At 41.3% G+C, this 23054-nt stretch overlaps 1 protein-coding gene across 8 annotated transcripts in view; it reads right to left on the reverse strand.

Moving 5' to 3' along the window:
• Positions 1 to 23054, reverse strand: part of slc4a7 (solute carrier family 4 member 7) — a 271390-nt gene that overhangs the window by 27330 nt on the left and 221006 nt on the right. For all 8 annotated transcript variants that reach the window (XM_072509348.1, XM_072509347.1, XM_072509344.1 and 5 more), the window contains 8 exons: positions 19049 to 19154; positions 17550 to 17711; positions 10065 to 10178; positions 6609 to 6770; positions 5778 to 6029; positions 5367 to 5435; positions 5088 to 5261; positions 786 to 923 (listed from right to left, as the gene is read on the reverse strand). In XM_072509348.1, the coding sequence (XP_072365449.1) occupies positions 786 to 923; positions 5088 to 5261; positions 5367 to 5435; positions 5778 to 6029; positions 6609 to 6770; positions 10065 to 10178; positions 17550 to 17711; positions 19049 to 19154 (1177 nt within the window). The remainder of the gene's footprint in view (positions 1 to 785; positions 924 to 5087; positions 5262 to 5366; positions 5436 to 5777; positions 6030 to 6608; positions 6771 to 10064; positions 10179 to 17549; positions 17712 to 19048; positions 19155 to 23054) is intronic.

Raw genomic sequence — 23054 nt, forward strand, 5'->3', positions numbered from 1 at the left:
GCACCTTGACAATGTCTCCCAGGCACGACTGTTGAGTCTCAGCCACCGGGTGAATCCGGTATTTAAATGAGTTATACCGCTCATTTACATATTCAGATCTGGATCCCGCCCAGTGGGGCTTGTGATCGGCCCGGCGTGGAACCGGATTTGGGGCTCGTGCACAGATCACCCAACGATGAACTGGATCCTCCATGACTTAAAAGCAGATTATTTTTAAACACGTAAGATTTAGTATAATCAAATTTATTATGCATGAGTAAATTACTATTGTTTAAGAATTTATTTGTGGCATTTAATATTCTGCTCTCCTGTATGTTATTGCAGCTTTGACTTTCAATATTAAAATGGCACCAATCACGATAACATTCACAGCATGGTTTTAAACTCTGCATTGCATACTGTTCTTGGGTGACCAAGAGAAAAAGAGAGGAATAAGTAAATACTGCGTTTTGTTAAAGATTGCATGCAACAGATCTGAACAGATATATTCTTTACCTGATTCATATACTGCACATAAAACACTCTAGAGAAAATGTATTCAAATTAAAATATGTAAACTAGAAGGGGGGAAAAAAGATAGAATATTGCTCAAGACCTCTGCATAAAATCCTTAATTCCATGATAGGTATCCAAGCAAAGATCATCTTTACAGGATCAGCAACGAATGTAGCAAGAGATAGAAAAAAGCAGAGACCGACACATTGTATTAACAGTAAAGCTCATGATTGGACTCACTAGAAACAGATTGCAAGCCTGTTTAGATCTCAGAAGGTCTGTTGACATACCTCAGTTTCCTTTTTCTTTTTCTGCATATCTTCCAATTTCTTTTTCTTGCTTTCAGGCATTAAATCATCTAACCAGCTAAGTTCTCGTTTGGTAAAGCAGAAGTCCAAGAGTTTGCGGATAAACACCAGAGCAAGAACCTGCCAACAAACAGCAAAGGTTTGGTTCATCGCCACCGATCTCCGTCAGTGTTTCACAATTGGTTTTCTTGGTCCCTGTTGTTTGGACTTCTTCCCCGCTCACTCTTACTTTGACATCTCCTTGACAAGTGTTGATTGCTTCGTGTTTTACTGTACTACCTTTCAGGATGCTTTTTAGTCATTGCATAATGAAAGTTAGGCTCACTGGCCTATACATCGTGGGTCATCTCTCGTCCCTCACTTAAAGATTGGTGCAGTTAGCTTTTTTCCATCCACTGGTACAACCCCCATTTTAAACAGATTCCCCAATGATGGCAGCAAGAACATAATAATTTTTACTCATGTGGAACTGGTACCATATTGCCACATCAAAGGTTATTGCAGAAAATAAATGTTCATGTCATGGGGTAATGTATTGGCATGAATAGAAGATTGGCTGGCTAACAGGAAGCTAAGAGTAGACATAAATGGGTCTTTTTCAGGTTGGCAAGATGCAACTAGTGATGTGCCACAGGGATCAGTGCTGCAACCTCAACGGTTTACAATTTATAGAAAGCACTTGAAGGGATTCAAGAGATGGTTACCAAATTTGCTGTGGATACAAAGATAGGTAGGAAAGTTAAGTTGTGAAGAGGACATAAGGAGACTACAAAAAATATGGATAGGTTAAATGAGTGGGCAAAGATCTAGTAAATAGAGTATAATGTGGGGAAAAGTGAAATTGACCATTTTAGCATGAAAAATGAAAATGTATCAAAATGGTGACAGTTTGCAAAGTTCTGAGGTGCAGAGGGTTCGGGCACCCTAGTGCATGAATCACAAAATACTAGTATACAGGTACAGTAAGTAATTGGGAAAGCTAACAGAATGCTATCATTTATTGTGAGGGGAACTTAAAACAAAAGTAGGAAAATTATATTTCAGTTGTACAGGACTCTAGTGAGACGACATTTGGAGTATTGTGTGCAGTGTTGGTCACCTTATTTAAGGAAAGATGCAAATGCATTGGAAGCAGTTCAGGGAAGGTTTACCCAGACTAATACATGGAATAGATGGGTTGCTCTATGGGGGAAGGTTGGACAGGCTAGGATTGTATTTGCTGGAGTTTAGAAGAGTAAGAGGCGATTTGATAGCAACATACAAGTCTAGAGGGGTCTTAACAGGCAGGATGTGGAGAGAATGTTCCCTCTTGTGGGAGAATCTAGAACCAGCGGGAAGTCACTGTTTAAAAATAAGGGGTCGCCGATTTAAAACCAAATGAGGTGAAATTCTTACACAGGGTGGTAGGGCAGTATGGTAGCACAGTGGTTAGCACAGTCGCTTCACAGCTTCAGGGTCCCAGGTTAGATTCCCAGCTTGGGTCACTGTCTGTGTGGAGTTTGCACATTCTCCCCGTGTCTGCGTGGGTTTCCTCCGGGTGCTCCGGTTTCCTCCCACAGTCCAAAGATGTGCAGGTTAGGTGGATTGACCACGCTAAATTGTCCTGAGTGCCAAAAAAACCAAAGGTTATGTGGGGTTTCTGGGTTGGAGAGATAGGGTGGATGTGTGGACTTAGGTAGGCTGATCTTTCCAAGAGCCGGTGCAGACTTGATGGGCCGAATGGCCCCCTTCTGCGCTGTAAATTCTATGATTCTATGGTGAGTCTTTGGAACCTTCCTCCTGAAAAGATTGTGAAAACAGAGTCTTTCAATATTTTTAAGGCAGAGGTGGATTGATTCTTGGTAAGCAAAGGTTATTGGGAGTAGGCGGAGTGCAGATTTGAGGTTACTATCAGATAAGCCATCATCTTATTGAATGGCAGACTCAAGGGGATGATTGCCCTAGCCCCAGAGGCAAACCTGCAATGAAACATACGGGTGCGGCCCCAGCCAATGGGGAAGCCACCTTTAGCGATGTGGGAGCACCAAAAGTAGCTCTAAATTTACTGATCGGCTTACTTGAGTGGGAAAAAAAGTGTGCCAGATGTTGAGAGATGGTGGAGACTTAAGGGCAGTTTAGACGGATTTCCTGATCGTCAGGTGTGAAGTTTCGGAACGTTATTGAGTGAAGCAGCAGCCAAGTTTCAGTCCGACAGCCAGAGGCAAAGGTGGCCAGCGGGGTGAGTCAACCAGAGCCAGAGGCCAGGGCTTGGTTAAAAACCTGACTGGCGAAGGCAGAGGCCAGGCTAGATAGCCAGCAGCAGCCAGTAAACCACTACTACTAGCACACCTGTTAGTTTAGGTCATCGAGGCGAGCAGCTTCAGGGGCAGCTCGATCCCCAGGCGAAGGCTGAGGACGGAAAAGAAGCATGCTCGCTTTGAAAATTCATATTCGTTGAAACAAAGACAGATCAGTCAGAATGAAGAGACACTATGAATCTGGCAGTCAGAACCCACACTCTGTGGCCCTCGAGAGATGGGGTGAATTTACAAGATAGAAATTGGAAATCATTTTACTTACCTGGCTCATTTATTTTGTTTGTTTAAAACCATGGACTTTATTTTCTTATTGGGTATCTGAGATTTTAAACTTTGTCGACTTTAATCAAAAAGTTACTGTTCCTTAACTGGATCATAACAATGTGTCAGGTCATCCATTTTGGATCCGAGAAAGATAAATCATAACAGCCCGTAACTTCCTCGGAGTGAAATCACCAGCGGATTACAACTCCGTAGCAACTTACCTTCATTGGAATGCCAAAGCCCCCATCTTACGCGAGCTTCCTCACTCAAACCGGGTGAGACAGAAAGAGCGAAGTAGTTCTGAGGCTCCAGGAGTGAGGTGCAAATGGAGTGCAAAGACGAAGACACACCCCGTTATTATGGCACTAGCTGCCATAAAGTAGGTGGGTTTAAAGGGACAATTAAAAGGGAGAGGCCTGTTTCAATGATAAGTGAACAGGATATGAGGGTTCTGGCATCGGCAGGGAGTGTGCATGTTGGGTTGGATGCGAGGGGTTCCTCTGGGGGAATCAGGATGGGGAACGGTGCGCGCGGGGGAGTCCTGTGCAGGGCTCGGTCTGGGTCTTTACTGCTAATGTAAAGGTGCTCTCTTTCCTTCTAACTCTTTCAGAGAAACTAGGAGGGTTTAAGTGGACGAACCATACGGAGTTGGCGATTTAAATCACTTTGTTGTTTGGTTCCCAGTCCAACACAATTATCCGGGGGAAGTTGGACCTTCAGGGCAATTGCTGAGTAAATCCTTATGTTGGAACTTCCAAGAGGGATTCCCCAGCGCATCATTGGGGTACCCCCTACACACACAAATGCAGCGCTGGGGAGCCAGGAGGTTATGGCCCAATATTTTCTTAATTTTGAAGAGACTCGGAGATGTGGAACAGCAATGAGATCGAGGTGTCAGTGCCTACTAATCATAAAGTCAAGTGGGAAAGTAGCAAAAGTAATCAAAAAGGCAAATAAAATGTTTGCTTGTATTTAAGGGTGCTAGGATAAAGAAAATGAACAATTAATATTTCAGTTGCCAGACCCCAACTGAAGTACTGGGAACAACTTTAGGCACTGCACCATTTTATCGGTTATACTGGCTTTGGAGGGCGTGCAGCATAGATAAAATCAGAATGATATGGAGATAAAAAGGTTAAATACGAACATTGACTGCATAAACTTTGTACTTAATGAATTTGGGAGAGTGATCTAACCAAGGTATCAAAGTGAGATGTTTATGAAGAGATTTGGATTTGATAGGCGAGATACAGAGAAACCATTTTTGTTCATGGGCAAAATCTGGAGCAGGGTACGTTAATTTTAAAATTAAAACTAGACCATTTAGAACTCGAGGTTGAAAGATCTTTTCCTGCTCTGATCTATCGACTTGAATATAGCCGTTTTTATTGTTGGCAAGAACTGGGAATTTCAAATTTCCATTATTTTGTAAAAATGAACCCTCTATTATTGGTTCCTATTATTAGTAAACTCAATGTCAAATTATCAACTCTTTCAGATTAGGCGAAAGGCTAACAGTGTGAACATATCTATCCACCTCACAGTTTGCCATTTTTGAAAGAATAAATCAAAATCAAATTACTACAAAGCCATTCAAACACTGTCTATAGAGATCTATCTGTTAATCCTCAATGTTTAATTAAACAGTTTAAAAGTCATCTATAAATCTAAGTCGAGGGAGCTGCTTTATAAAAATAACAATGGAAATTATCAATAATCTCACCATCATGGGAAAGACAACTGCAGCAGCTGTGATTTTAATGACCCAAAGAATAACAAGACAGCTAAGCTGAACAACCGTGAAAATATGGACTTTCCACAGTGGCACGTAGCGCAGGTAGATTAAGTCAGGCTGGTGTTTAGCAGGCATCCCAAATAGCTTGATACGATCAAAAAACTGGAGAAAAAAAATGGTTGACCATTAGGAACATTATCCATTTACTAGAAAAAAAATTAAAAATTGAAAGATTATTCAAACTGTATTATGCATGGTGACAAATACCTGAATCCCTTTCAAGGAAGAAGCACCCATGTAAAGAAAGACACCATAAAGTACTGGCATTGGGATAAACTGTAAATAAGAATGGTTAGTTATTAATAAACATTGGATTTAACAGGCCAAATTTTATATTTTATAAATAGTGAATACCTTCACTGAACAGTGAACGTGCAGCTAAAACACTGCATAAATTTTGGATTAGCACAGTACATTTAGCAAGCTGAAAGTTGTCCCAATATTCAAAAAATAATTTCCTGCTCTAGAAAAACTATGCTTCAGAATTTGAATTCCTTCCACTCATAGAAAATACCATGACTATTTTCAAAAACCCAAATCCCTGTAGCAGTTAGTTCATTGTAACAACTCCGAAAATGCTGCAAGTTACCAACAGCCATTCAGTACCTTCTATCTTACCTTTAGAACTGAAGTCATAAAAACAGACAATCCCATTAGGATGAATATCAGTAAGCCTGTAACTCTCTGCTCTCGAATGCCCAGGAATTTTGGCTGTTCACCTGGCGCTGAGCATTCGGATTCCACCTTCAGGCTATTGACGTGGCTGATAGAAAGGACGGTAGCAGCCACAAACCAGGGAAGGCCCATAATTGAACATATTCCCAGCATGATAGATACCATCAACAAATCAAGGTGATAACCACAACCTTTCTGCAAAACACCAATCAGAGAATGTCAGCATGCTAATTCTGTATATGCCAGGACAAAATAAAGAATGATGGTGCTTCAAAGTTCATAAGGGGGCCATGGATAGGGACTACACATCTTATCAAAAATGTGAATTACCCTGAAATGGTCCATTGGTATTTACTGCTCCAGTTAAGAAGAAAGCATGTCAAGGAGAAAACTAAAGTACTAATAACTGTTCTCCCAAATGAGAGAAAACTGCAGTGGTGTCTACAACCACCCAAGCTAAGTCTGCATGTAAGAAAGCGGAGGACGAATGCCTCAACATCAAACATGCAACTTATAACAGTATTATTCCTTAATGCAACATCAGTCAATGCTATTGGATTATAAAATATTATAAACAACCATTTTTTAATGTTAGGGTCTTTTAGAGAAGTCACTGACAACAAGAGCTGTAAAAAATTACAAGTTTTTATATTACCTTACAGAAAAATATACTAAGTAGAAATTTAAAACTGGATGAGGGAGAACTAGTTTCCAAAGTTCCCTAGTAATATATCACATTTACATAATCTATAACTTTTGTAGATATCTAAATACCTTCAGCTTGTGCTCTTTTCTATTGATAATAACTGCTGTGATTTGTTGATCCATGAAAATAAGGATGGTGCATAGCAATGCTGGTATAAAAGCAGCAAGCATGGTCCACCAAGGGTTACCTCCAAGTGGGTCTATAAACCAACCTCTGTGCTTTCCAGTAGGCTACATGCAAGGGTGAAACAAACAATAGTTACTAATCCTTCAAAAACATTCAATAGCAAAAAGGTTTACAGTACAAGCCAACATGTGCATACTCCAGTTAACTTTACTGCATATGAAACTGTTGAATGCATTAGCTCAGATAATCCACAATCTACATAATATTTTTGTACCTGGCCATTAACGGTTAACTCCCTGACTCTTTAAAACAAGCAGCAAATTTTACAAACAGCAGAACGTTCATCTTTATTTCCTTTCAAATATTACAGATAGGGCACACTTAAGGACTGGGTAAGTAACTGAAAAGCACATTGACCAACTTTGGAAAATGAGTAGTTAATTCGATAAAGATGGAATGGATGAAAATACTTTCTTTCCAATGATCTAAGGGTTCTTGTATGTAGTTGAAACTCAGGGCTTCAAATCACTTCCTAGTGTAATTGGCACAATGGCTCCACTTGCTCCTTTTAACTAAAGCACAAAATAACAATTTTCAATTTGAGACTCATTTGGTCCCAGTGCCGCTAGGTCACTAGGAAGTACTTTTGTCTTTTGGATAGGCAAGTGGAATCTATGGTCAATGCAAATGATTAAATCCAGTTTGCATATTTGTGTGCATATAATTTGATGAACGGTAGCATAATTTGTTCTTCGTTTTCAACTTTACACTATGATAATTAGCATAGTCAAAGCAAATAATACATACACACACATTTATATCATGTTTACAATGGCTCTCTTTTCAGCTACAACACCAACTTGTACTCATATAGTACCTTTCGTACAATAATTCCCACGAGCTTCATAAAGAAAATTTTTACATTGAGCCAAGTAGATAAGGAAAAAGAGGTAGAGTGATTTAGAGAACTTAGGAACTGAAGGCACGACCACCAATGGTGAAGCAATTAAAATTTAGGGATGCTCAAGAGACTAGAGATGGAGAAGTGCAGATATCTCGTAGCGTTGTAGGACCGGAGGAGGTTACACAGAAGGGTAATAATTTTAGAATCAAACAACTGCTTAACTAGAAGCTGAAGTATATCAGCAAGCACAGGGTGATGGATGAATGTACTGGTTGCAAAATAAGGCACAGGCTGTGTTTTAAATTACCTCGAGTAGAAATTGGGAATCTGGCCAGGACTGCGCTGAATAGTCAAGATCAGTGATAAAAAAGGGTTGGATTCAGGGCAGGGATACGCAATTCATTTTTTAAGAATAAAATTATCTAAGTGTGTTCTATTCGTATGCTGTTGAAACAAGAATGTTAGCAAGTGAATTTTGAGGGGAGGGTGAACACTTCTTCAGCTGAATTGCAGAATTATCTTTGGTGGAAGTTATCCATCAACTCAGTAGTTCATATGACTGCATTTGTGGGTAACCTAGATATGGTAGCATCACAAACACAAATTAAAACAGCCCTCCCTTGTGACCACGTTAATTATCCCTCCTCATTCTTCTCGAGCTGTCTGCAGCCTATGATATGGTTGGCCATGAAAGAATAATAAGAAAAACACTTCTCTTCCCATAATCACCAGTTTCCCATTGACTTTCCACCTCCAACAGAGAAACCAAAATCTTTCTGATACGGTTCAGATTTTTAATTCTGGAGGTGACTTGCAGCTACCAAAAAACCACCAAATATTGTCAATAGTATGCCAGAGAACAATTATCCAAGTTACAGTATAACACTAAAATTAAAGCAAAATACTGATGATGCTGGAAATCTGAACTAAAAACAGAAAATACTGCAAACAATCAGCAGCTGTGGAGAGAGAATGTTCTGAGTCCAATAAGACTCTTCTTTGGAACCCATGAAACACATCAACACTCCCCCAGTCATCTCTAAAAAGTGATAAATACCACACCGTCAGACCATCACATTCAGGCTGAAGCTATTAGATTTTGTTTGCAAGATAATACACAACAGTCAAGAGGCAATAAGAAACAAATTATACGATACTTAAGTGTAATAAAGATAGAAAATGCTGGATAAACTTAGCAGGCCTACTGGCAGCATTTGTGGAGAAAAACAGAATTAACATTTCGGATCTAAATGACTCCAGAGGAATAAGGACGATGGGCAGGCGGGGCAAGTGTGCAAGACCAGCGACACAGGGGAGGGCGTGGGCCAGGCAGCACCGGTGAGGCCGTGGACCAGGCGGTGTGGCACGAGAGGAGGGGTACACGAGCCATACCGCACAGGGTGGGGCTTGCACAAGCCAGGCAGCACAGCGAGGAGGTTGTGAACCTTTGCATTTCTCTACCCAAGAAGGCTGCGTTGGCTCTGGCATCAAGTATATTTAAGACAGAGATTGATAAGTGTTGAGATACTAAAGTTATCGGGGGCATGTGGATAGTGTTGGCAAAGAGCATTAAGTCAGAAGATCAGCCATGATCTAGCTGAATGGCAGAGCAAACTTGAGGGGCAAATGTCCTTCTCCTGCTCCTACTTCCTATGTTCCCACCCACAACAAACTCTTTTGGATAGCCTCCTGCTCCAAGATGCCATGTTCTGCATTCTGGCTAACCTTCAGAGAGTTTTTACCGTTATCCTAAAAAGTAGCAAATACGCTGTACTTGTCGGAGAGGATCAATTTGTCCAGATTTTCATTCACCATTCACCTGATTTGCCTTTACTCCAAATCCCATTCTAAGGCACTGGAATAAACTGCCCAGATCATGTTCTCCCTTCTTTGTATGTCTGACTGTCTCCTTCTTACATTCCAGCTCATTGGCACTGAGCTGACTGAGATGGAGACATCCACTGCTGATGTATTGGCTCAAACTGTCTTGCTGTCCAGAAATACCACAGTACAGGTATACAACATGCTCTGCAGTATTAGTCTAAATTATTTATATTATTCATATGTACTTTTTAAATTTGCTGGTACTTCATGAAAGTACTTTGACAAAGAGTCATCCAGACTCGAAATTATAGCTCTGTTCTTGCTCCACAGATGCTGTCCGACCTGTTGAGATTGTCCAGCATTTTCTGCTTTTGTTTCAGATTCCAGTATACACAGTAATTTGCTTTTATTTAAGTATTTATTGCCTGAAACTTAAACGAAACAATACCATTATTGGAAGTTTAAAAAACCTGCACTTCCTTCCCACTTACAACAAGTTCCTGACTGTGTGACAATTGAGTATGTAAGATACCAACATTGGAAAGACAATGTTTAATCATTCACAGATTATCTATTTTTCAAATCAATATATAATAAATTTCTAAAATAAAGTAAGGCTTAAGCAAACTAACATCTTCAAGATGATCTTGAAGAAAAACAAAACTCTTACCTCAAATTTGTCAGGTACTTTAAGCTTTGGTGAAGGGACTCCAACAAGGAAATCAATCAATACCATAATAAGTATGGTAAGAAACACAGCAAAATCACTGATGATGGCTCTCACCTATAATTTCAACAAACAAAATTTGTTAAATACAGTACTGTAAGTCTTTTAAATGCTCTACTTAACCAACCAAATGTACCAAGAACTGCTCACATTTTAGCTCCTTTCCACTGAGAGCACTGACAGCAGTAATAGAAGTCAGATCTATTGGAGTCAGCAACATATCACGATATTAAACTAAACATCCTGCTCAAGGGATAAAAAACCCTGGACTACAAATTCAATGCTGCTGCACCAGTTAATAGCCAACCTAGCATCCAAAATGATGAGCAGGAAGCAAATATTAATTACGAAACAAAAAGGCATTGTCTGCCATCTTGTAGATGAAAAAAAAGAGTGGTTAGGAACCTAGAGACATTCGACCGTTGCTTACTTGCATGTGAAAAAAACTAACGATCACTCGGAACCCTTCTACAAAACTGCTTTGGCCTGCACCAACTGCATTCAGAAAACACAGGACTTCAAATGGCTGAAGAGACATCACTTAAAGGGACAGCTGTTAGCCACCGCCAACAAAACAATCTGTTAAAAGTACTTACCACTAAGTGGAGCCCTAGTGCTCCTCCCAACCCCACAACATCTTGCACCTCTTCCCAACCATAGTCTCATCCAATCCATGAACCTGGCTACCAATGCTCTGCCAGTTGCATTCCTCTCCCAGTCCCCTTTAAGAGGACTTACTCAAAAGCCAGTTGTAACAAAGCAGCAATTTGATCTGGCCCATGTTTTTGGTTGTAAATTCCCCACTACCTCCAGAGTCCTCATTGAGAAAGCTCATCTCTCCCGAGTAGCCTTTTCATCACCTCTTAATATAATTATAAACACTAAATCCATCTATGAACAAAATCAAAGGAAGGTCACATGATTCCAAGTGTTTGCTGTTGCTTAAGTGAGTGCTGTCTCTCAAATAGTATGTAGAAATACTTATGCCATTCTCCCCCCCCCCCCCCCCCCCACCCCGCCTCCCCCCAAAGGGAAGATCCTAGTCCCCTTTGGGCATTTTAAGTTATATGGCCACTTTTAAAAAGTGAAAATTATTAAAATATTCTAGCCTAAATATTTTAAAAAGAAACTGGTGAAAAGTTGAGGGGTGACGAATTCTAGAACAAGTACGGAATTCAATAACTTCCCTATTGGCCTATTTATCTCCAGCAGGAAAATAACTAAAGAACAATATCATTTATTGTTCTCATGCATACAAGTTTTCAGCCCTTGGCAAAATATGCTTCAATTGTTCACCACTATTGTTTCAGTCGAAACCAATTAATTTGCGCAGTCATATATTACAATGTAACTGAATAGCATTAATGAAATAAAATCTGGTATAGTCCTCGTTTGACAGGAGATTGGCACGATTACACAAAGTTCACTTTATTTAATCTAGAAAGCAAAGGTGACAAAATTGTTACATTGTTATAAAAGACTTGCAGAACAGGAAGGAGTAAAAAGTGGGAGAAAAAGTAGCCAAGTGACACCCATTTTTCAGTGTTACTAATGCTCTTTTGGCACTGAAGTGTAACTCATGTCACACACTCATGGTATTGGCTATGGCTGATGTCATTTTGGACAGGTCATTAGCACAAAGGTTAGGAGCCCCGTCACCAGTATAAAAACCATGACAGCGCATAATGCTGATTTGACACCACTGCGACATTTGTGATTCTGATGTGCCAGCTAATGCCCTCTCAATCTTGTACAGGTGAACATGCATTCAGCAACAGGAAGGACTACACCCACCAGAGTTATATAAAGGGTCAATAAAACATTCAGGCTGGTTGATTTTTACTGGCTTCTACAGAGTTAAAAATATTTGACAGTTTACGTTACCTAATGAACTGTACAGAAAATGGTGTTGCAATTGGTGGAGGCTTTGGCTCACACTTCAAGAATTCTGCTCATAACACTTGCTCCAAGTCACGCGTGTTATATTTTCTATGCCCCTTGGCCTGCAGCCTGAGGGAGAATGAGCAGAAGCAACGCAGGGAAGGAAAAGCTGTTTGAAAAGAGAGGTGGGGAGGTGTCTCAGAGGGAGGGGAGCATTTCTACCATCTCAATTGCAGTGAGGAACAGTGCGAGCACCAGTGTTTCACTAAGGAGATGCTGACAGAAATATGCCACATTTGCAGGCAGACAGATGCTTGCAAGGTGCAAGCAGCATTGTCAGTGGCTATAAAAGTTATTGTGGCCATTAACTATGTCACACTGGGCTCTTTCTATTCTGGAGCAGATGACATCTCCAGCATTTCGCAGTTGGTTCTTCATTGCTTTATAAAGAACACCTTGCATGCAAATGAAGGGTAGCAGATTGCCTGGTCCCTTTCAAGATTGAGCACACAACTTTTACAGATAGTGGATTTCCCGTGATGCAGGCCATCATTGACGCCACGTGTCAGTTTAACGGCACCTCTCCCTCAATGTCCAGCTGACGCGCTACCATACTCCGCATGTCATAGAAGACCAATGGCCCATATCCTGGCAGCTGTCTGTCTTTGTTCTCCGGCAGTCCATTACATCATTTGAGCCACCACAAGAAACCAGTGGGCTATCCGCTGACCACCTGGTTTCAGTGCGCAATCCACGTACACATGGGCAGCATTCATAACAAGAGCCATGCTGTCACATAAAATGTTTTTGTCAATGAACACATCACTGGAGCGTGTAAACAACCCATCTGCTACCTCAACCACTCAGGAGGAGCCCTGGAGTACCTGCCAGGGTGCATTTCATGATTTGTTGTGGTCTGTTGCATCCTGCACAACCTTTCCATTATGAGCCCTTGCCACCAGGTATGCAATGACCAGCTGAAGGTGTGGAAGGGGAGCGAGGGGTGGGATACCATAGAACCAAGGAAATGTTACAGCACAGAAAGAGGACATTCAGCCCACCATGTCGGTGTTGTCCAAATAAAACAACAGCTGCCCAGTCTAATCCCACCTTCCAGCACTCAGGTTACACCACTTTCCAGCCAATTTTGGATTGAACACACCAAAATCCCCTATATCCCATAGGTTTACGCTTTTCTATCCAGTCTGCAATGTGGGAACCTTGTCCTCCTTTTTAACTAGTATTTCTGCATCATCCCTCTCCTTAGTGAAGACACAGACAAGGTACCCAGATAGAGAAAAAGTAGGAAGGGAAGGAGGGACCAGGGAACCAGGAAAGCTGCATTCAAATCAAACTGCTCGTGATCAGCTCATCTGACTGCAGTACTAATAAATACAACCCCAATTTCCCCATTCAACAGTTCCACATCTTACCTTTGCTCTACTACTGACCATCACCGCATTCTCTTGACCACAACACACAAATAAAAGCTATCACTAAACATATATTCCAAATCAACTTTATCAAACCTAAATTCATATCAATAGATCTTGCCACCAAGGAGCAAAACATAAATAAGGAAGAGAAGGGAACCAAAAACAAATACTTCAGCTACCCCAAGACCAGGAAAATAACCCATTGCTAGAGGGGCTCTTGCTTCAACTGGATAGGTAAAAGTGAAACCAAGCTAAGATGGGCAAAAAGGAAAAGGAACTGGGAGAGAATGTCATAGTTATCTATAACAGTTGCAGAAAGTAATGAAGGCTAATGCTTCACAGTCAGACACAGAGATCATAATTTGTGACATTGGTTAGATCCATTTCATGCTGTGGCAAGGATGAAAATTTTATTAGCGAGGTTGTGTAGCTACAGGAAAGGTGACCAAACATTAGAATGGCAACAGCGACTTCCGGTGGTGACCATGGGGTGAATGGTCGCACATTAGATGGCTCCTGCCTGAGGTTGGATTCTTTGGTCCTTGTCGCACAATTTGCGGGGTGTTCCTGGAAAACACAGGAACATTGAGAACTAGTGATTCTTCTTTGGTCGGGAATGTCCAAGGTCTACCAAACGAGAAGTGCAACAGTGAGACCAGGAAGGCTCTCGAGGTGCAACAGGGGAAAGGTGGCAGAGAGCTCTGTGTCTTCGCTGCCCACACAATGGTCAACGGAGCAACTAGTGGAGTTTTTGATGGCTAAATTCGAGCAACAGAGGAAGGCGGCCTCAGAAGTATTGGCTAAGGTGGCAGAGCTGACCCGGGCTGCCCTAGAGCAAGTGGAGCAGAAACTGGAGGCGCAGAATGCATTGCTCCAGAAGGTGGGGGAGTCGGTGGCCCACCACGAGGATCGTTTGGTCTTGATGAAGGCAGAAATGTTGTTGATGGCAGAGGGCCAGAAGAAGTTGAGGGAGAAGGTGGACGACCTGGCAAATCGCTCGAGGAGGCTGAATCTCAGGATCTTGGGACTGCTTGAAGGGATTGAGGGAATGCAGGCCATGAGGCTAGGATGTTTGAGAAGCTGGTGGAGGAGGTTTTTTTGGACCGGCCTCCTGAAGTGGATGGGAGCACAGGTTACTGATGAGGAAGCTGAAAGCAGGACAGCTGCTGAACGTGATCATTGTGGGCTACATCAATACCTGGATAAGAAGAAGACCCTATGTTGGACAAAGGAGACGAGAGAGTGCACCCGAGAAGGGCAAGCAGGTTGCATCTATCAGGATCTGGGAGCAGAGCTGGCTAAGTGGCTGGCCGGGTTCAATAGGGTCACCCCAATTCACTGTAAGGGGGCTCTCTCCTCACCCTCGCAGGCCACCCCCCCGGCCCAATCACCGCTGCGCAAACAAGTGCCAGCTTGGCAGTGCCAGCCTAGTATCTAGGCAGTGGCAGTGCCACCTGGGTAATGCCAGAATGCCATGCTTACAATGCCAGGGTGCCCAGGTGGCACCAGCAGTGCCAGGGTACCACACTGCCCGAGGGTGACCCCCACGAGTGCCGTTCCATCTGGCCCCGTTTGTGGAGACCAGTACTGAATTGCACTCACCCGAGGTAACCAATACGAATGGGATAGATGCCAACGCTTTGGTTACCTCAGGGAACTGCATATTCGGGTGAGACTAGCTGTTGCACACTGATATGCAGATTTGCCAAAAGAATGCTCCCGCTCACATTGCGCATGTTTCACATCGTGATGTTAGATCCCACGAGGAGTGGCGAGCCTGGTAGAGCCCAGGAGCAGGGTCTCCCAGCAGTCACTGGCCAAGTTATGGAACAAACCGCCCAATATCACTGTTAAATGTGGATGCGAAGTTGTTGGCATTGCGCAAAGAGGACTGTGTGATGGGGGTAATAGGCGAGGGTCAAATGGGGTTTGTGACAGGGCGGCAGCTGATGGCGAACTTAGAATGGCATTGGATGTGATCATGATGCCCCTGGTGGCCCAGGACAGAGGAGGCGATAGTGTCGGTGGATGCAGAGATAGCGTTTGAGCGGATTGAGTGGGCGTATTTGTTTGAGGTGTTGGGACGGTTTGGGTGGGGGTTCGTAGATTTGGTTAGGTTGCTGTATAGGGCTCCATGGCGAGTGTTGATAGAAACAATGTTAGCTCGTGGCATTTTGTTCTTCATCAGAGAATGAGGCAGGGGTGTCTGCCCTCTCCGTTGCTTTTCGCTTTGGCGATTGAACCACTGGCAATGGCACTTAAAGCCTCAGGGGGTGGAGGGGTATTGCGAGGGAGGGGGATGGTGGAATATTGGATCTCCCTGTACGCAGATGAACTTTTGTGGAGAGCTTTGATAGGATCATGAGGATATTGGTGGAGTTTGGCTCATTCTCGGGGTATAAGCTCAACATGGGGAAGTGCGAGGTGTTCCTGGTTAGCGCGGGTGCAGGGGAAGGGCTTGGCGAAGTTGCCGTTTCGGCTGGTCGGGGCACGTTTCCGATACATGGGGAATATGAGTGGCGCATAGTTGCGCCCTGTTGCACAAGCGAAATTTGGCGAATCTGGTGGAGGGAATGAAAGAGGATTTTAAGAGGTGGGATGTTTTGCCACTGTCCTTGGCTGGAAGAGTCCAGTTAAGATGATAATGCTGCCGAAGTTTCTGTTCATCTTCCAAAAGCTCCCAATTTTTGTGCCCAAATCATTTTTTGGTAGGGTCAATAGGACAATCTTGAAGTTTATATGGACGGTAAGGTCCCCGAATTAGGAGGAGTTTTTGGAGAGAGACAGACCGAGAGGTGGGGTTAGCGCTGCCGAGCCTACTGAATTATTATTGGGTAGCAAACGTAGAGAAGGTCAGAAATTGGGCAGTGGGGAAGAGGTCGAGTCGGATGGAGGAAGCCTCGTGTATAGGGACAAGCTTTAGGGCACTGCTACTGGCATCTTTTCCGTCTCGACAGCCTGGTACTCCACGATCCCAGTAGTGGTATCAGTGTTAAGTGTAAGGAATCAATGTCGGCAGTAAAATCGAAAATATGTCACTGTGGGCACCGATCTGTGGCACCCACAGGTTTATGCCGGCAAGCCTGAACACTTTATTAGGAAGGAGCTGGTTCCATTCCCAAAATTACCACCCGCAACGCTGCAGGGTAAGATTTTGTCTGAGGAAATAGGAGAGGGAAGGACCTCAGAGATATTTCAGGAGTTGATGGAGAGAGAAGGGTTTTCAATGGAGGAAATAAAACAGAAATGGAAAGAGGAGCTTGGGGGGGGGGGGGGGGGTGAGGCTTTAGAAGCCGAGCGATGGAGTGAGTCCCTGCAAAAGGTAAACTCATTCTCCTTATGTGCGAGACCGAGTCTCATCCAGTTCAACGTGGTTCATCTGACGCACATGACGGTGTCAAGGAAGAGTCAGTTCTTTCCAGAGGATAGATGCAGGCGCTGCGTGAGGGGTCCAGCGACTCATGTCCATAGGTTTTGGGGATGCTCAAAGTAGGAGCAGTTTTGAAAGGCCTTTGCGAGAACTATGTCAAAAGATCTAGGAGTGAAGGTGGCTCCAAGCCCATGGGGGTCAATATTTGGAGTTTGGGGAGAACTAGGAGTTCAGGTGGGGAGAGAGGCTGATATGTTGGCTGTTGCCTCCCTGATAGATATTGTTAGGGTGATGGGATCCGGAGCCACCTAAAACAACTTTGTGGGTGAACGACTTGGTGGGGTTTCTGCATTCAGAGAAGATAAAGTTTGTTATTAGAGGCTGAGATGAGAGGTTCTTCTCAAGGTGGAGCCTGTGCACCGACTTATTTAAAAGAGCGATAAAGCATCAGCGGGGGTGGTGGGGGAGGGGAGTTTCTTTTGTTACAATAGTTAGAGAACGGAGCAGAGGGAGTGGGCTGAGATGGAGGGACGCGGGTATCTGGGGGGTGATTTGTGAAGGATGTTTACTTGTGCTCTTTTTTTCTTTTTCTGTATATAATTGAAAATGCCTTGAATAAAAATATAATTTTTTTTAAACGGCAACCGCATACCTAAATATAGTGGATGAGAGAGACAGATTCCATCTGATATGATAAGATCTTCTACTTTGAAACTCAGAATGTATTACTTCTTACTTTACCTTTGTTGGGAAATAACGTTTGGTTTTGAATTGTTTCAGGAAAGAGCAGAGAAAAAATGTTGCAAAGAATAAAATGACGGACCAGAAGAGAACATCAGGAACATAGGGCCCACGTTGCCCACAGGCTGGTCCAAAAAAGATTCCACCATATCTTTGACAATTCTAAGAAAGAGCACATAAATTAAATATGTATTATTATATATGGCATTCATGAGAGAGAAAGAAGAAAAAATATTTCCACAACATTCAAATAAAACACTGGAATTTCTACATAATACACTTTAACACATACAAAGACAATAGGGCTTGAAGTAGAATGAAAACTCAGCCAGATAATATCAAATTAACATACTGTATATACTAGTGTAAAAGTCAATTTCACGTAAAGTTTGACCTATGATTTTGGCTTTAAAAGTTCATAATTGTACATATACCTTAGGTAAAAGTCAACCTTAGTTTTCAGGGATCAAAGCAATCAGCAATCAGGAAGCCAGTTTAGAGATGCAGCTCTGAACTGCTCTGATGCTGAAGATAATCATTTGACTTCACAGGCTCGCAAGGTTTTCTTCAAACAAACCACTGTAGAATAGGAAACAACTGGTGCATCTAGATACTTGGTAAAACACTGCTAATTACTACAGTACATCCTTAGGATAAATTGACTTTCCATGATGACTTTTCACAAATAACCCTGCAAGCCATAACCAGAAGAGCACCATAGCACTAAGTATCTTTTTTGTTCCATCAAATAACGATCACAAATATAGAAAGAAAAATAAGAAATTATGACACATAAATTGGCCCAAGAGCCCAAATAGACCCTACAAAACTTTAAGCAGTTAAAATTTAGGACCAGACACAAGATCAATATTTTTTTAGAGGGACAATGTCCAATTGTGATTTCCACAATTTGTACCCGTTCCAATTGAAATGAGGGATGTCCAAAATATGAAAACGTTGGGGAAAAAATAGAAACATCTATCATACTGTGAGATAGGAATTCACCTACACTGTGTGGGCAGATAAAAATTGATCTTTACTCTACCTGCTCTGTACCTCATTAAGGATTACATAACCAGATGATGGATGTCGAAAATAGAATAAAAGCAAGCAATTTCACAGCAGTGAAATTCTTTTTACTACGAATAAAATGTATATTTTGAGAAATTACAAGCAAAAATACAGCAACAGGTAACAGATCTGAATATTTAAAGAAAGCACATTTAGGATCAAAATTAACTTGACAAACAGCAAGAAAATATTGAACTACAAACTGCTCCCTCCTTCCATGTGCTCAACAAAATTGACACCATAATTTATATCTTAAAGATTATTAGTGAAGCACATTCAATCGTAGATTTAACATTATTTTGTACAAAATGGTTAATGGACTCTACTGATGTGTGAATATTTATCTAGCATCGTCTTAAGTTCAAATCTAAGAATATAATTTAATAATGTACACATTGAGGTTTACCTTGTTAAAACACAATACTCACTGAAACTGAAAGATTCCTCCATGAAATATTATCTGCAGATTTATTTTCTCGATACCAGATATCAAGTGTTTTATTGGAAGGGTTAGATGGCTCAACACAGGCACACCTAAGAAAATATTTTTACCCAATGAAAAACATCATACTTTTTTTAAAAACATGGCTAAAAGTAAATGGAAATCACAAACTGCTTATTTCCTACTGTGAATTAATTGTTTCCATAATTAATCTTTGGATTGTAAAGCAAAAGGTCAATCATACTCAGTCACTCCCCAACATTCGCAATTCTTTATGTCCTGGGCATGGAAAGGAAAAACGTGCCTACTTTAGTGCTTTAACGGATTTGTTACCCATTATCATTGCAACTATAATTCTGTAGAAGTCATCATACATGAACGTTGTTATATTAAATTTGAACTCTGGCTGATCAGCCAAAATCTACACATCAAAAGGCGTTTAAGGTTATTTTTTAAGTTTACAATCTGTCAAAAGAATCTATTTGGCCCAATGTATTAAGTCTGAAGTCTGAAACAGTAAAATGTCATACTATATGCAGACATAATCTGATGTAAAAAGCAGGGGAGGGGGGCAAAGTGGTCTTGCACGGGCATAAAAATGAATGAGGATAGTCTGCATACCAAACAAAAACACCTGCAGAGTACCCAATTCATTTTTTCCAATTAAGGGGCAATTTAGTACGGCCAATCCACCTACCCTGCACATATTTGGGTTGTTGGGGCGGAACCCGCGCAAACACGGTAATGAGCAGCACTGTAACATAGTGGTTAGCACAACTGCTTCACAGCTCCAGGGTCCCAGGTTCGATTCCCGGCTTGGGTCATTGTCTGTGCGGAGTCTGCACATTCTCCCCGTGCTCCGGGAGGAAACCCACGCAGACACTGTGCTTTTCACAGTAACTTCATTTGAAGCCTACTTGTGACAATAAGCGATTTTCATTTCATTTGATTATATTTTCAATGAGCAAACTCCACACAGTCACCCGAGGCTGGAATTGAACCTGGGACACTGGAGTTGTGTGGCAGTAGTGCTAACCATTGTGTCAACGTGCAGCAGATAATGTATTGTGACACAAAACTATGCAAGCAGGACTGGGCTTCACAATCTGAGCATCCCTCAAAGCAAAAGGCAGAACTTGAAACCTCAGTGAAATAAAAATCTCTATCCTGTGACTTCTGGTTGAAATCGTTTCTGCCATCTGTCAGAATCCAGATACGTATTATGAAATTAGGAATTGTTGACAAGAAAGTTTCACTGTAAACTTAAATCAATTGTAAACTGTCCTATGTTGTTTACACCAGCTATAGTTTCCCTGCTGCCTTTTACGCCAATACTCTGTGCAGATCATAATGAGGAAAGTTAACGTTATGAAAGTTTGCCACTGTCATGCAAGAGTACCTTTAAGAAATGGGTGTTTATCAAATAGCTGTAGTGGATGCACCTTTAAGAAATGGGTGTTTATCAAATAGCTGCAGTGATGTCAAAGTATAGGTGGAGCTGGGCTGTCTGTCTGTTTTTACTTTTGTTTTTGAGTTGGCAGCTACAGTGTGTGTTTGGTTTAGTTTTCAGAGTTGGAACTGCATCCAGCCAAACAAGGTGTAATTTTGATCTCTCTCTGCATAAAAAGAATGTCTTCAGATTACTTGCTAATTTAAAAGTGATGTTGCTCGGAAAGATTAAGGGTTACTTATAGAGTACTGTATTCTTTGGGGGAAGTATTTGAGTTGATAATTGCCAAGATGTTTACTGTGTGTTTATAAAATGTTAACTGGATTAACATTGTTTTGTTTTAAAAGTACTTTAGATCTCTGTTGCATCACATCTGTAGAGTGGGCCTTAGTGCTCCCCATAACCAAAATCTATTAAAAGTTGTGGGTCAGGTGAACTCCATGATACACTTTGGGGTTCTCTAAACCCTGACCTGTCATAGCCACCTACTGCCATACATAATCAATACCAAGCAGAACAACAGGACTGACAGAAGTGATACAAAGGCATTATCTTCAACTTCAGGCCAAAAATGTTCTTCACTCCTCACCCAAAATAAAACCCTTGTGATAAATTAGTACCCCATTTCCACTTCTCATATTAACCATGATGCTTTCTGAATACTAAATCATGGGCAATTCTGTGCTATGATCTCATGGCTAACAGGGATTGGGTTGAAGCAGTAACATTTCACTTAGATCTTGTTAAGTCAACAGAACAGACATTTTCCACTTTTTTTCATCAATAAAGACCACCCCAGAAGGGAAACCGTGAATGTCCCAACCTGTTCCTCTACATTCTCTCTACATTAATATTCATATTGAGGAGAAAGAAGGCAAATTCCGAAAATTAAAAAGTCATCAATGTAACCGACAAAATCAGTTTTATAAATACCTATTCAAATTAACAAGGGAGATAAGTTCACAATTGCAACTATCTCGGAGTTCAACAAACAGTTAGAGACATTGCGGTAACGCAGGGAAGAAATAGCAGGACATCTTTTGAGAGGTAAATATGATATAGCTAGATCTAATGGACAAGTTTGTGGTATATTTCGAAGAACGTGAATTCATCAGCATCAATCTGCATTGATTTAAAGGTAATGGGGATTGTGTTTGAACATTATAGAATTGTTTGAAGCAACAAAATAAATGAAGCAAATCAGTTAAGTGTGGCATGTATGGACTTGCAAAAGTATTTTACAGAATACAAGATGATTAGAGCAATGATAATGGCCATGATATCAAAGGGAACATAAACACATTGCAAGACAAATGATTGTGAGCAGAAGACAAAAGAGAGAGGTAAAGGGAGGTACCCGGAACAAAAACGTGTGGTGAATACTAGTAAATGTCAAGGTGGTAGTAAATGTCAAGGGGTTAGCAGGTTGGGCAAAAAGGTGACAGATGAAGGTCAATATATTAAAAAAGGAAATTCATACATATTGGAAAAATCAGGAAAGGAAATACACCTTAAATCATGAAAAGAAACAGATTAACCTTGCTGTGAAAATAAAAAATTAAAAGGGGGCAGCACAAGGAGATAAACCTATAAAACACAAACAGAGCCCTTAATTTTGCATTTGGAGACACAAAAAGTAGAGGTAATGCTGAATCTATACAAAACCACAATTGGAGTTCTGTAAAATTTTGGGCACCCCATTAGAGTTGCATATCAAAACATTACAAAAAGAGGGCGGCATGTGGCGCAATGGATAGCACTGGGACTGCGGCGCTGAGGACCCGGGTTCGAATCCCGGCCCTGGGTCACTGTCCGTGTGGAGTTTGCACAGTATCCCCATGTCTGCGTGGGTTTCACCACCGCAACCCAAAGATATGCAGGTTGGGTGGATTGGCAACGCTAAATTGCCCCTTAATTGGAAAATAAAAATAATAATTGGGTACTCTAAATTTATTTGAAAAAACATTACAAAAAGCAGTGCACAATAAATTCATTCAAATGCTAGCAGCAATATGAAACAATAGAGATATCGGGAATTTCTTGTTATATCTGAGGTGGTAAAGAACTGAACTAAAACATTAAGATTACTTTTTTCCAAAAACGTCATTGGCCAGAAAAACAGAATTTAAAAATGTATGATTGCAAGAAGCGTTAAATGCAGTTCAGAAAAAAAAATCTAAACACAGGATGGTAGCATGCACAAGGCTGCGATAAATTATTTCATAAATTCTTGCAAAAGATATTTCAAATAGTGGTATGGGGATCAAGCAGGGCAAGGAATTAAATTTGGCAACTAATATGAAAACATCATATAATTATTGTGCCAAATTATCCTTACCTATACAGTAATATATGATAACATGTTCCTTGGATGCAAAGATTTCAAAGGCTAATCTTACCTAATGACTAATCCGTATGTGAAGGGTACCAGAAAGTAATTACAAGGTAGTAAATGAAGGAAGTACAAATTAGGTCAAATTGCAAAAATGAAACTTAAGAGGTTTATAAACACAACATATCAGGTTAGACATGCTTAGCTAGG

This window comes from Scyliorhinus torazame, chromosome 6, assembly GCF_047496885.1.
Source record: "Scyliorhinus torazame isolate Kashiwa2021f chromosome 6, sScyTor2.1, whole genome shotgun sequence".
Taxonomy (NCBI): Eukaryota; Metazoa; Chordata; class Chondrichthyes; order Carcharhiniformes; family Scyliorhinidae; genus Scyliorhinus; species Scyliorhinus torazame.